Raw genomic sequence first — 15941 nt, 5'->3', positions numbered from 1 at the left:
CCATGACGTGAATGCTGATGTGCTGACCTTTGGCAGTGACGATGTTGCTGGTGATAATAGTTTCTTTGTGCGTGCGTGTGTTTATTTATATGTTTGTGAGGTCCAAAATTTACAAACCTATGTCTGTGAGGACATTCTGACCTTGTGGGGACATTTTATCTGGCCCCCACACATTTAATGGACATTTTAGGGTTAGGATTAGAATTGGTTTAGGTTAGGGTTAGGGCACTTAGTTGTCATGGCGATGGTTAAGGTTAAGGGGCTAAGGACTGAGATGTGTCCTCCCTAACATATAAAAAAACAAGTTTGTGTGTGTGTGTGTGTGTCTGTCCATCACGTCTCACATCAAGATAATGATCAAATTGTTTCAACCTGTCACTAAAGCTACTCCCCATCTCTCCTCTTTCCTCCCTGATTCCCCCACCTCTCTTTCAACTTATCTCCTCCTCTTTCCATCCTTCATTCCTCCTTTCTTTTCCTCTGCCCACAACTGCATTTTCTTCCCTCTCATTCTTCGCTCCTTTTAGATGGAACGTCCTGGGCCTGCAGGGGGCGTTGCTGAGTCACTTCTTGGAGCCGGTGTACCTGCACAGCGTGACCGTCGGCAGCCTGCGCCACACAGGCCACCTGGGCCGTGTTTTGAACCAGAGGCAGGAGCGCCTCGGCCCGCTGCCCACCACATACAGACGTAACCAGCCCCTGCTCAGCGGTACGACTATGACACACATTGAAATACATTGAGAATAGGAAGATGCCACTGTCAACGTCAGCTCAGGGTCCTTAGTAACTTAGCTGCAGGCAATCAGGACAAGTCTGTGTTACGATGGTTAATCCAGTGCACGCTTTTTAAAGAAACGGAAAACTGTGCATTAAAACTGCACAGATGTGCATGACCCCCAAGGAGCAACACAAATGAAATGACCTGAATTTGTCACATTTGTTGACATGTGACAGATATAATAGAACACAGTGACATGTCGTGTGAAACGTGTTCACAGCAGCCGGAGAGTCTCTGGAGGGTACAGACGAGTGGAGTGGTGCCTGGCTTGAACATGCAATCAGCAGCGGTCTTGAACATTCAAAATGCATTCTCAAATGACATTATCTGGAGGTTAGAATTGGCAGGCAAACCTCCAGAGAATGTCCAAAGCAACTTTTACATACATACATACAAGGTCCATACTTGAAAGCAGAATTCTGTCTTTAAATGACACTAACTTCTCACCAAACTTGCATATGGCGTGTTTCCACCGAGTAAAATGGCACGGTACGTTCGGTATCTATTTTGTTCTATTTTTCGGTGCCCTTTCCTTGGGGTACCAAAGTAATCGTACAGTACGGGTGGATTTAGACCCACGACAGTCCACTGACAGGGCGACAGACAACCATCACTCCCTGTGAGCGGGGTTTTGATGTCTTGATGAGATACACAGCCACAAACCTGAGCAGAAAGAAAACTAGAAACTAAAAAACAACAGTGTTCCTGTCTGTTGTGTCCTTGTTCATTGTTTTGGCACCAGTACATCGTCATTCTACATATCTCGCTGACCATTGGGCACAGCGCACACCCCGCCTATGAAGTAAAGGTACTGTTTTCAGTTGAAATGCAAGCCTGACCAAGGGCTTTACTGCTCCAAACCGTGCCATACTGTACCAAACCGAACTATACCATGACCTAAACACACCAACAGAGCAAGGACAGAGGTTCAGGTGCAGACTAGGAATGAATGAGGAATCGTTGCATCTATTACAAATCAGCGACATGATTCAGAAGCTGTGGCTCAGCACTAGAGCAAGTTGTCTTTCAACCAGAAAGTCCGCTAATGCACGTGCCAATGTGTCCCTGGGCAAGGCACTTAAGCCAACACTGCTCCTGATGGCTGTGCCGGCAGTGTGTGATTGGATATGAAAGATTTGTGATAGAAAAAGTTGACTGAATGCGTGACTGATGAGTGAGAATTGCAGTGTAACGCAGTCATCAAGCCTAGAAAAGCACTAAAAAAATACCGACTTCTATTTTCTTAGCAGCTACACTGCTATGAGATCTTGTAGGGATATACTGCAATAACACACATGTAATATGGATTAGAGTAGTTTTTAATACACTGAAACAAACACACTGTCATGTTTTTTGACTGAATCTAATTAGGAAATGCACCAAATTATTTTAGAAGTCAAGTGAAAGGTTGTTCCCTCCCTCTGTCACCTCCAGGTCAAATCAATGACAAGCCGACCCACCCGCACACGCTAAACAACCCCACGTACCCCTGCTTCTTTACAGTGACACTGTACCAGTCAGACAACCAACAGTGAAGAAGTTGTCTGCTATTTCTGCCTCCGGGGCTCCACTGAGACCCCAGGCTTTTGTTTGTAGTGAACATGAATAGTGAATGACACCCAACTCGTAAAAACTGCATCAGCCATCACAGATCTAGGCCACTAAGAGAAGCGGTGCGACAGAGACGCGGCACAATGTAGGACGCATTTTATTGCTGGGGATCATTGATAAGAACAAAGACTGGTGACAAGAAAACACATTATATCCTGACAAATGCACACAATGGGATAAATCCAAATTTAATGCCAGATTTTTTCTTTTTTTGTCTCAGTTTTCCAGTGAACTTATTGAAGGGCACAGGAAGTCTTTGTGTTGTGGGGCTCTGCTCCGGGTAATTGACTGCCAAGAGGATGAACACTTTGTGAGGCCTATCCTCATCAAGATTGATAATTGTGCTGAATTGTCCTCTGGTGATGAATTTTTTTGTTTTTTTACTGAATCCCTTGATCACTGCCCCAGTGAGCATTTCTCATGATTTGCTTTATTTAATGGAGTCATTTGACTTGTCGGGCATTGAGGTTTTGGTTTTTAGATTTTACAAGCTGCAGTTAATATCGGTTGAATCATGGTCCAGCATGATCCATTTGTTCATTACTCATACTTACTCTGTTAGAATATTAAGTTATTCACTCCAAAAACTCAGTAAGTATACGTTATGTTCAATGATAATATGCCTTTTTCTCCCCATTAACACAAGAATGATGCTGCAAAATGTCCTGTACACTGTTCCTCAGTGTCAGTGGATTATTTACGTCACTGAATTACTTCCGTACAGTTGACCCATCTCCTGATATCAATACAAAAGATCAGTTCTGGGGCAACAATAAAATAGGACAGTATTTTATCTTCAAATTCTGCCAAATAAAAATCCATACATTTACATTACTGGACTTCTAATTGTGTGTTAACTCTCTTCGCCATTAAATTGTCCTTATCCCAGTAGAATCACTAGCAGGAAACTTGGTTCTACATGTAGTGTGTCTTCCTCCACAACACTAGGTGGCGATGTGCTCCCATTCCGCTTGTTAGTATAAGGTATTCCCCAGTTACCTACTGACAAAAACAACCATAGTTTGAAGCTGTCGGTTGCATATTTTGTCTTTGCAATGTCCATTAACTGCAAACTATTAAATTATTATTTAAGCTAATAGAGCATAAGTTCAATCTTAATGTCAGTCCAAATAACCTGTTTTGATTTGTCTTTCTGTTCTTTTGTTATTTCCCTGTCAAAGTCTGAGGGTGGGAAATCTAGATGTACATGCAGTAGTAATTTGACTTTCAATCACATTATCTACGTGTGATGCTCCAATTTTGAAATTGTCTCTTATGTCTCCTGCAAATGCTCTGTCCTCTCATTTTCACAGAGTCTGTCAGGTCTTTGCACCTGCACTGCCTTGAGTAGCAACAGTCTATTGAAGGGTAGAAGGGTGAAGGAAGGGGAGGAGACGAGAGGGAGGAAGACGGACGGAGAGTGGAGATGGCCCTACACCAAATCAATGTAATCACAGTCCTTATCAGACAGCCATTCAATCTGAAGGGAGCTCGGAGAGAGAGAGAGAGTGAGAAAGGTGAGGCTGAGGAGAGGAGTGGGAGACAGCAAGTCAGGAATGGAATGAAAAAAAAAGAGAGCTCCGCTTGCATTCAGATGTCCCTCCCTCTCATCCCCTCCTCCGTCCTTTCATCGACTCTGATGAGCTCCGCGCTATTGTGTGTCCAGGGTTATTTAAAAGCAAACACCCCCGGAGGAAATTCCCAGGGAGCCCCTCTCTTATCACAAGCAGCCAAAGCAGCCACACCTGAACCCCCGAGGACCAAACACATCGACAGACAGGCGTGTCCTTCGCGCTCGTCCTTGCTGTTCAGTGTCTTCAGAAACTGTGGCGAGGCTTTGTCATTTTGGGGATAAAAGGCATTTAGAACAACAAAAGATAATGTAAACATTAATAACAGGTTGGGTTTTTTTGGCTGTTGGCTGAGAAATAATACTCGTTTCACACCGACACTCCACTGCCACTTCACATAATCACTGTTGATTCCCTGTGATGTGATATTGTACGTATTAACAGTAATTTAATGAAATCATTTCACATTTTACCAGCTTTAAAGACCAGTGTGTAGGATTTAGTGGCATCTTTTTGATTCCTGTGTTGGACGTCGCACTCTCACTCGGCAGTCTGTTGACGTCACATTTTAGTATCAGCTCAGCTTGCTTTGTATATCCGAGATGACTTTGTCCCGGAAATGTGACTTACCTCAGTGCAGAAGTACAAAGGAAAGCTTTATTTAAATAGATGAGGTATTGAGTTGAGGTGAAGAACAGATAGAGGAGCAGACCCCTGCTGTGAGAGGAGGAGAGACAGAGAGCAGGAACAGTCACCTCTGAACATGGTTTTTAAGCAAGCAAGTTGTTTGATTCCAGCGCGTTGACATTTATATTCTGTACAAACACGAACCAACGGCAGCTTGTTCAGCTGCTTTGGTCCTAATTTAAGTGAATCTCTGAGACGACAAATGTTTGAGTCAATCCTATCTTTGTGAGGACATTTAGACCTTAGGATTTGGGTTATAGTTAGGTTTAGGTCAAGGGTTAGGGTTAGTTGTAATAGTTAAGGTTAGGGTAATGGGCTATAGGGGTAGGTATAGGTATTTTTTTTGCTTCTCCTTCTCTATGGGTCACCACAGCAGATCAGAGATGTTTTATAGCAGGTTCCCTTACTGACGTGACCCTCCCATTGGTCCGCACTTGGGACCGGCACCAGGAGTACCCTGGATGTGGTCCACCCCATGGCTTGGGTCAACTTAGAGTGTCCAATTAACCCACTCAATTGGGAGTAATGGGGATTGGGTACTCAGATTTCTGTTTCAAATAGGCCATGGGCTGCCCCTCATTATGTCTGAGTGTCCTCCCTAAAAATTATGTTCATAGAATGTGTGTGTGTGTGTGTTTAACTCCTGCAGTGCACACACCCCCAGTGTTTTAGAGCAGAGAATGTTGCTAAATTGTATTCATTATCTTTAATATATCTATAGTTTTCTACATTTAGCGACTTTTTGTAATCATTCAACTTTGGCACGGTGGTTAGTAACACATTTTCCCGTGGGGTGACAAAATCAGAAGAGATCTTTTTCATTACTTTACACACCTTTGATAGTCATAAATATGCTTACCGTATGACTATGAATTCCTTATTCTGCTTCTTTCATGTGTGCCAAACACTTCCCGGAAGAGAAATTGATCAAGTCTTCAATGAGGGAAAAATCAAACTGGCTATTAGAGAAACAGTGAAGTCAAGTCTATTCAATGGATGAAATGAGCCGTGAATGGAGCAGGAGAAAAGAAGAAGGCAGGATGGATCGGGGGGGTCTTTTGTTCAAAGTGTTGTGTCTGCACAAGAGAGAGGAGATGGGTAATAAGAGACTTGGAGGATTGTTTCCATGGCAGGCAATTCATTCCAGCTCTGTGGTGCTACAGAAGAGAAGAGCTGAGATTGGTGAATAAAGGAGTGAGGATGGGGAAAATGACTGTGGCAAGACGGGAGATGATCTGCAGGCATGTACTGTGATATTGTACATCAGGTATTGTACTATAACAAGCTGTCTGTCAGGCGGCGAGATCAGAGGCAACTGTTGTTCAGTCGTCGCTGAGAATCTGTCTGCTGATTCTCTGTGAAGCCTCCTGATATAACAAATAACTGGGTTGAGAGTGAAGGTGAAATCCAAGACAGCGCTTCCTTCCTGAAGACAGTTTCACAGAGTGAGTGTGGATTTAACGCTAGAGCAGCACTTAGCTGTCACCCATTGTTAGCACAAATGTAACATGAAAACGTGTCTGTGACAGTGTGACACATATTGCACACAACATTTCTTCCACTGTACCTGTTTCGTTTATAAGCAAAAAAGAAACGAGTCTTTCTCTTACAAAGTGGAGTTATTTCCGTAATGAGGCCACTTCTACAATCTAATGTGCAGTTTGCTTCTTTCTATATATATATATACATATATATATATATATATGTTTAATAGTTTCTTGCATTATTATTTATTATACCTGTAGTTAGATCCAGGGCAACGACTGTATCCACTATCAGAGGCGCACTGACACGACAGGCATACGAGGCAAATCTTCATGAAAATGACAACCATAAAGCCCCCTAATATACAATATGCAAGTGTTGCTGCATGACACTACTCATAAAGGGGCCCCCAAAACACATAAAGTGGACCCCCGGGAGCCGGTCCTAATGATATATTTTGCAACGACATCCATGAAGTCCCTAAAGGATCCACCCAACAACTGTTTTTGTGCATAGCTTTGAGTTATTCATGTTTAAAAACAAATGTTCATGAAGTTTAATAAGCACTGATTGCATTTTTATGCGGGCTTAGGGTGTACAGGTGAGGAGGGTGGGGAGGCATGGGGAAGGACCCCAATTACCTTCTTTGCCTGGGGCCCCCAAGAGCTAGCATCACCTCTGTCCGCTATGATTATTATCGTCATCTTTTTTTCTTTTTCTTTCACTTAGCCTTTCAATGCACTATTGCACAAAAACATCAGGACCTGCGGAAATTGCAAGAATTAGAGTTAAAAACTAGGAAAGTGTTCACAGCGTGTTGAGCTAATGGTAGCAGCTAACAAGATGCAATCAAAGACCGTGCTACATTTCATCACCCCTGTGGAATCTACAGCATGTTGAGCTTAGAGGAGCAGCTTCAAGATGCATTCAAGGAACCTCTTAAAAATTGTATTACTTTTGCAAACACACCTGAAGTCCACTGACTCAATGCTTGCTGTCGCTGCCATCTTGTGTAATAGATGCACCACAAATGAGGTATCGGCACTGGAGTAGATTGTTTTTATTATTATTAATTCATTCATTCATACATGCAATAATTGATAAAACATTTGTTTGGTATCTTTTTAATATATTACAAATAGTCACAGTAACTGATTGACTTTTTATAAACAAGCAAATGTGTTGGGAATGAATGCATGTTGGGGTCGCTCCACACCCCAACATGCATGGGGGTGTGAGGGGCCCGTTCAGTGCTGCTTGCGGCCCGAGTTATTAATGCGTAATTCTATTCTCGGTTTGATTCTTGGACATTTTTGCCCTTGGTCCTAATTTGTTTCAGCTACATTTCCTCCTTAGGCCGAGCTCCCCATGTCCAACTGCTACTCTCCATTTCCCTCAATCTCTGTTTCTCTCCCCTCGCTGAGGGCTTGGTCTGGTCTGCTTTTATTACTGAGGCAAATCAGAGAAAAATCCAAAGAGGGTGGGACAGAGAGGCAGACAGTCCATTATAGAGAAGAGTTGATGTTTGTGACTAGAGATCATATTTGTGCACAACACTCAAACACATGAAGGAGCAGACACAACAGGAATACATTGCTTCTGTGCTCAATGGTCCTCCTGTTCTCACCTCCCTCCCTCTCTCTCTCTCTCTCTGAGGGTGTATCAAAGCTTCATATAAACAGCCCTGCAGTTTCAGGCCCAGGTTGACTTGGTTTTTGCAGCACTGCAAAACTTTATGTCTGCCATTAGCCTCAGGGAGACTGTGAGGGAAGGGTGAAGGAAGGTTAAACGAAACAGCACAGCAGAGGTTTGAAAGTAAAAAAAACCCCACATTGTTTCACATTTTCACTCAGATACTCACAAATGAATCACATTTTGAAACATGTTTTGCGTCTGGATCACCCGTGGAGTAGATCTCGATGTTAAGCTACGGTCAAACAACCCACATCTATTCATTCTCTCTGCTGTTTTGTCGTCCCCGCAGGGCTGAGCAGTGCCGAGTATCAGCAGCCGGGTAAGGCCTCGTGTGTGAGCGTCAACTGGACGCTGGGTGACGCACAGCTGGAGGTGGTCAGCACTGCCACGGGACGGAGACGGGACTCGGGGACTCCCTCGCGTCTCTGCAAACATGCACTCTTCACCCGCTGGAGTAGACTCTACCGCAAGGTGAGGGCAGAGGGAGGGAAGTTAATGTCAGAGCAGAGCAGACTAGATGAAATTTACCAGAAAGGACGCTTCAAAGCAACACTTTAGGTTAGAGGCTCAAATGTATTTGAGGCAGCCGGGAAAATACAAAGACAGTGTAAGGTGGCAGGCAGTTGGCGCATTTCCAAGATGTGCAGGAGCATGAAACGATCTCAGCTTAGTCATCAGTGTGCAGAGACCTAAGAGGAGTAATCAACAATAAAAAAAAAAAAAACAACACAGGGAGCATTTGGCTTTGTGGAAACTTCATAAAACCAGAAAACTGAACTGATTTGAAGCCAATTGTCAGCCTAACCTACACTGTCATAATGTAAAATGATCCAGGTGACTCCATGATCTGAGTTTATAGTATAAAAACATGTAATATGCGGTGGTAAAATCCTGACAGAACCAGTGGCTCCCCTGAGTCTACACTACTCGCTACTCTTTTCTCACAGTAAACAGATTTTACAGTAGAAGAAGCACAGCGGTAACATTCCTCGGTTTTGCAGCTCCAATACCAGCATGCACAATTCTTGTTATGTCAATTAACAACTGCCTTTCACAGTGGAAAATGTGAAGGTGATTCAGGTTTGGGTTTTCTTAAGTGTGGTTGTATGCGGTGTGTGAAGTGGGAAAAAAAATAAGTGCTGGTCTGTCTGTCTGTCTGTCTGCATTACTAATTCTTTAAACACTAAATAATGACATTTTTCAGTAAATAAAAGATCCTAGAAGATGTTATTGATGGTCACATATATTTATTCAAATATTTTGATCATATTGGAATAAGTAAAACTCTTGTGAGGACGGGTGAATGTGACGTAGTGCAGCCTTAAAAATGTTTATTCTGGGCCTTAATAATAAATTAAACCTAAACAGAGTACCGACATCTTTAAAAAAGTGCCTGTATGGAAAATAAAATAGTAAAATGAACAATTGCTGGTACTGTGTGCTGGACAGTACCGGCCCACTTCAAGCACACGTTGTATGAGGTTAAGACGGCAACCAGCCAGAGTCACAGAATAAATCATTTAGGTTTAATTTGAAGTTACTGATGGAACCAGCAGATGCTAAATGATACCTGCGTGCTATTGAGTACAATCGCAGATTATCTCTGTGGTCTTTGGTGCAGGAAGTGAGAGCTTTATAAACATCGGTTTCAAATTATAAAAAGCAGTCTAAAATGGAAGCTAAAGCAGCAAATATGTGGGGGTTTTTTTAGACGTTGTAGACTATAGCAGGCATAAATTAATTAATCTACTGAGTCGCTAAATTAAGTGGTTAAAGTAAAATAAAGCTCAGTCAGTGCCACACTCCAAAAATCCCTAATCTTTCCGTTTAAGATGAACACGTTAATTGGCGTGAGCGCAAACAATAATCACATGTTTCATCAGAGTCGCTCAGATCGGGACTCGTGCTCATATTAAACTCAGTCACAGAGCCATGTGGCTGCAGGTTAACGCTCTGTTAAGGATACGGGGAATTTCCTCTCTGCCGTAGATAATTTTGTCACCCCAGCAACATCTGCTGTCCATGCGGCTTATCAAAACCTGGCAGCATGGATCTTTAACGGCGGCACGCAGACCCCAGCCGCTGTACTTTCATTTCCACTCTGAAACTTTATGTAACAGACACTGCCTGCGTCGCCAAATGGCGGCCGTTAAAGCATAATGACTGTGAAACCATAATTATTTGGAGGAGTACTCGAGGAGGCCCCCGCCCTAACTGCTCCCCGCGCGCTGCATATAGGGGCCACGCAAGAGCAGTCGCACTAATCTCCAAAAGAAACTTTTGCTCTCCCTCTCTCTCTCTCTCTCTCTCTCCACTCATTTCTCTGCTCAACTTCATTGTTTCCCCTCGCGACAATAGGAACGCACAAAAAGCACAGAGAATGTTCAATTGCTTGTGAAATTTAAATGGGGAGATTACACAGCTGTTGAAGCCCCACCACCACCGACACCACCTTCCCCACCCACTCAGATGCATTTGTGCCGGCTCATTCGTTTTGTTTTTGCCTATCTGTCCCCACCCACCCCAAGAAACCTTTAGCCTCTGTGCCCGAGCTTTATCCTTCTTTCCTTTCCCTCCCTGTATCTTCATATCTCTGTGTCTATTTTACCCGACTCACATTCTCTGCTTCTCCTTTTCACCGTCACCAGTTGGGGATTCACGTATCCGGCTCAGCGGACCACCAGCTCCTGTACTGCGAAGCCAAGATGGTGGCGCGTCCCTACCAGACAGTGAAGCAGCAGTGGTTCAAGTCCCTGCAGGAAACGGGACTCGGCACCTGGGTGAAGAAACCACCTGAGCAGGAGCAGTTCCTGCTGTCGGTCTGAGGAAGAGTGTGTGTGTGTATGTGTGTGTGTGTGTGAGAGAGATAGAGATAGAGAGAGTGAGAGGAAGCGTTTGTTAAACCTTTATTTTTTTAGAGTAAGATGAATCTGTGCATTTCACCAACATCCTGTTTCCATACGCCCATGTCACCTATCCTGACATCATAACAAAAAAAACATGGAGAGGAAGAAGAGGACCAAAAAATATGGACCTATTTAAACCATAGATATGATGGATGTAGCAGTCAGCCACCAGGGGGCAACTGTGCTGATTGTAAAAAGAAGGTTTGAATGGAAGTCCATGGTAAAATTAGCCAACTTCTCACTTGATCTATAACACCAGTAAACATTTTCCCAAGGAGTTAATGTTCTCAATGACACATTTCAGGTCTTCTTCGGAAGAGCCTGATGTCAATTTGTATAAATATGTTCCCATTTAGAGGAAAATAGACAATTACATGTGTCTGTGTCGTCCAATAGACCCTTTCATTGTATACAAACGTTCCAAGCCTCGCAAGGATGCATCAGAAAGAGCTGATAAATGATAACTTACATGAATGCACATTTGAGATCCTGTAGGGATTCTGAAGAACTTGCTGGTTCTATTTTCACAGCCAACTGTGCTACAAGTAGGCATCTTATTTGTTGGACTTTTGTACAAGTTAATGGTACAAGTGTGTTTTCTGACCCCAAACTATGCACGCACATTTCTGTGTCGTAGCCCTCAAAGGGTCTATAGATGCCTGGTTTCAGGTGACGTCAGTCGAATACTTAGATCCTTTATAAAAATGGACGTAGTCCTCCAGGAAATAATCATATACTGAGAACTCAGTTTGAATGCAAGTCTAATAGATCGGACTACACAATATGTTTGTCATTCACAGGGACTGGCAACACGACAAGTATGGCCCCGACCAATCATCATTCAAGACAGGTCATAGGTTATCTGGGAGGCGGGGCCAGGAGTTGTCAATCATGGTTGCCAGAGCTTGATTGTGAACCTGTTCCTGTGTGTCACAGAGGACAGTATGGACTGTCTGTCTCAGCAGCAGCAGCAGCGTGCCTCTTCCTCTTCACTATGTTTACGTCTGAATGTTACACCGCGTCAGAGCACTCCATTATCCTATCAGAGTGTCTCAGATGCCAAAATAGTCCGACACTGGAAATGTGTTCGTCAAAACCAAATCAATTGAAAAACGGCTAGAATTTGTGTAGTCTGATTCCGGGATGAGGGAAAATGAGACGACTTTCCACTTGATTTATAACATCAGTAAAAATGTTCTTGATATGTCTCAATCACTAGTTTTTGAGGGGAAATAGACAATAGGGTTAGGTATGGCACATTATTAGTAGATACCAGTGTGATTGACAGCTGGTATAATCCAGTGCAGTGGTTGCAGGTGATTCCTCTGAACTTCCACTTATACGAAACATCAACATCTCAAGGATTCAAAAACGGGACTGCGTCCATTTTTACATACAATCTATGGTTTGAAACTCACATTTAACAAACACGACAACCACTAAACAACCCTTTCTTCGGCTGTCGGGGAAGGGTGGCGTAACCTTGAGCTGAGTGAAAGACAGCTGCTATCTTGTCATCAGCTATTTCCGGGCCCCAAGGCTCCTGCTGAGGAGCAGAGCCGCGGGGGAAAGAGAGCAAAAAAGAGGAAAAGGAAAAAGAGAGAGAAAGTGAGGTCCACGTCCAATTACCAGCCCTGTCAGGGTGACGGCTGATAGAGGAAGAGAGAGTGAGAAAAAAGAAAGAAGCGAGTTTTGCTGCAGACCTGCCCTCCTCACCTTCCTCTCTTTCATTTCTTTCCTTGTCCCTCTTCCCTGACTCACCCTTTGGCTCCTGACTTCTCCCCTCCTTTTGTCTCCATTTCTTCCTCCTTCCTGCATCTATTCCCCTCGCCTCCTCTTTGTCAAGCATGGCGGTTTTTAACATGACACTAGGGCAGGTTAATATACGCTCTTTTCTCTCCCTCATATGCTCACCACACTGGGTAGAGAGGAGGAAAAGAATTGTGGCAAGGTTCATAAATGGTGGAGGAAGGTATTATTCAGTTTTTTTCCCCATTCATTCCCATTTCCTCCGTGTCCTTTCACCTCGACTTTTCAGTCCGTTGCGTGGCCACTTCCGGAAAATCTGAATCACCAGTGCGAGCGACTTTCAGCCGTGACTCATTAGCAAGGTCTCGTTGACCTCATCGACTTATGTCATGACCGCCATGACCAGATAATAGTCAGGATGGTGGTCGGTTTCGTTTCACTCCCTCTCAGTGCTGTGTTTCACTTGACACATAGATTTATGTCTTTGCACAATGTGTGATTTTATATTGTTTTGTTTTTTTCTGCAGCTAAATGTTTATGTTCATTACGATCATGACTGTGTTCTGACACTGATGATTTCTCTGGAGGGAAGAGAAACGGAGTGGAAATTTGCCAACGTCAAGGCTCCGTCAGTGGTCACATCTGAGTTGTGAGAGTGACATCTAGTGGTGCTCTCTTGTCTTGGTTTTACAGTCCTGATACTGTACAGTAAGAATACAGTCTGTCAGACTGAGGTGTGAGTCTGAGAAATATGCTCCTCAGAGGAGAGGGTTTTACACAGACAAGATCCTAGAACCTGATCCGTGTGTGACCCCCTTTTTCACACTATGGGTACTCAGTTCTCTCACATCTCTCAATTTATTTCTTAATGCATTGCTTATTTTAAGTATTGTTCTATAGGAATAAATATTTTACTATATTCATATTTATAATATTGATAGAAAGTCAAAAACTAGTTTGTTTATTCAGGGCTAGTTGAGTTTAATAACAATCTGGCTGATTTAAAAAAAAAAAAGTACAATCACCTGATGTGTGAATTATTGTCTTTTACATTTAAATGCTATTTCGAAACACCATGTTTTTACAATAGCCAACACACTTGGAATGACGACATACAACTTATATACTTAACTAACGCTAATAAATGTTGCTAAATGCACACTGTACCTTCTAAAGGACACTTCACAAATGCTCAGATAAGAATGACAAAATTTTAATAAATAAATAAGTTAGAATAATGGTCATAAAACGTTATTATGGCATTAGTGTAAAAACATAAATCCCACAAAAGATGTACAATTTAATCAGCAAATTAAAATCTGATCCATATTGGCAAAGATCAGGTTTCCTGTAAATCTTGTCTGTGTATTACAACCGAGAGATTCATATTTTGTCTTACATAACATCATACATAACGTTGTTTGTGCGCCATGTCTCGTAATGGCTTGAATTTAGCCACGACAACAGATTTACACGTGTATTTTGAGAGATATAGAATATTAGGCAGGTCTGAATGACAACATAGTATCTGTGAGTGTACATATGTAAAATAAATGTATAAAGGATGTTGACAAAGATGTGAAAGAGGTCCTAAAATGTCTAATTATCATGTAAATTAAAGTATATGAGGAATTGCTGCTACGGTCTGTAAATTGCACTTCAGTAACAATTAAAAAGTGAATGTTTGTACTGTATATGTGAATAAAATCAAGAAATCTTGTAATTTTACCTCATCTTGACAGTTTTCTTTATTGGTGTGGTTTGGACATCACTTGACATTGACTGTTATGTAGTATCTGTCCTCATAACAAATGATATTGGGCCATTTTAACGTCATGATCAGCTCCCTGTATAGACAGCGCTGACCCTCAGGAGCATCCAGTCAAATATTAAAGAGGCCTCTTCCTCTTCCTACTTCTCCCAGGGGAAATCCATGGGGAAGTGGTTATCTCTGTTAGGCTCAGTGGCAGGTGTCATACAGACCAGCCACCAAATTAGCCTGGAGGAAGAATGAAGCGAAGAAGAAGAGGAGGAGAGGGGAGTGTGAGGTGTGCCTCCACAACAGCATCACCCCCACCCCCTTCCCCCCAAGGACATTGAGACAGTTGTGTGCGCCATTGTTAACATCATAATTGACAATTTGCTGCAGTGGCTGGTGACAAGCATAAAGAAGGCGAAGTAAAACTCTGTAAACTATTCTTACAATCATGACTCTCTATATTTTACTACATCTTATTTTATGACATTTTGAGGCCTTACTTTACTACAACCATTTATATGCCTCAGTATACTATGACCATTGTTATGCCTTACTGTACTATGACTATTTTCAGGCCTTACTGTACCTGGACCATTTTTATGCATTACCATATTATGACTATTTTTATGCCTCTCTATACTATGACCATTTCTATGCCTTACTATAGAATGACCTATTTTGGGCCTGACAATACAATGGCCATTTTTATGATGATAAAATGCCTTATGACCATTTATGCCTAACTATACTATGACAATTTATGCCTTGCTATACTATGACCATTTATGCATTACTATACTCTGACCTTTTTTATGCCTTACCATACGACAGTCATATTATGCCTTACTTTTTTATGACCATTTCTATGCCTTAATATTATAAGACAATGTATATGCCTTGCTGGATTGACTATAACCATGTATATGCTTTACTGTATATTTATTTGTAATGCCTTACTATACTATGACAATTTTAATGCCGTACTAAACTATGGCCTTACCATACTATGACCATTTTATGCTGTTCTATACTATGACCATTTCTATACCGTACTGTACTATGACATTTATATGCCTTACTGTACTACACTACTTCTCAAATCCCCCCTAGGCGGTGGCACAGTGAGGTGTCAGGGGTACGTTAAAGGCAGGGCGGGACAATTCATATACTGGTTTATACGGATGAATAAATAAATAAAAAAGTCAAAGGTTAGTATGTCTTCCGAAATGTGAAAAAAAAGTCAAAGGTTAGTATGTCGTCCAAAATGTGACAAAAAAGTCATAGTATAGTATGTCGTCCAAAATGTGAAAAAAAAGTCATAGGTTAGTATGTCGTCCAAAATGTGAAAAAAATGTCATCGTATAGTATGACTTTTTTGTTTAAAGAATATTTCTTGGGCTTTTCATGCCTTAAATCATTAGTTCAGTCCAGACACAGGAAATGGGGAATGACAGGCAGGAAAGGCAGGATTTGAACTTAGGCTATTTGTGTAGAGAACTGTAATCCCAACATAGGGTGGCAGTTTTACCAAGTGAGCTAAACCCTAACCCATGTCATCAATGTGACAAAAATGTCATAGTATAGTATGTCGTCCAAAATGTGACAAAATGTCATAGTATAGTATGTCGTCCAAAATGTGACAAAAAAGTCATACTTTAGTACGTCGTCCAAAATGTGAAAAAAATGTCATAGTATAGTAT

General features: G+C 42.1%; 1 protein-coding gene across 1 annotated transcript in view; it reads left to right on the top strand.

The window, feature by feature from the left end:
• The window catches only part of adarb2 (adenosine deaminase RNA specific B2 (inactive)), a 67080-nt gene extending 52870 nt beyond the window's left edge, over positions 1-14210 (top strand). Inside the window, exons 7-9 of the mRNA XM_044040718.1 lie at positions 528-709; positions 8117-8298; positions 10476-14210. Of these exons, the coding sequence (XP_043896653.1) occupies positions 528-709; positions 8117-8298; positions 10476-10652 (541 nt within the window). The 3' untranslated portion in view covers positions 10653-14210. The remainder of the gene's footprint in view (positions 1-527; positions 710-8116; positions 8299-10475) is intronic.
• Positions 14211-15941: the final 1731 nt, after the last annotated feature.

The sequence above is a fragment of the Solea senegalensis genome, linkage group LG1, assembly GCF_019176455.1.
Source record: "Solea senegalensis isolate Sse05_10M linkage group LG1, IFAPA_SoseM_1, whole genome shotgun sequence".
Taxonomy (NCBI): Eukaryota; Metazoa; Chordata; class Actinopteri; order Pleuronectiformes; family Soleidae; genus Solea; species Solea senegalensis.
The sequence above is the reverse complement of the archived record's forward strand: the minus strand, read 5'-3'. Positions and strand labels throughout refer to the sequence as shown.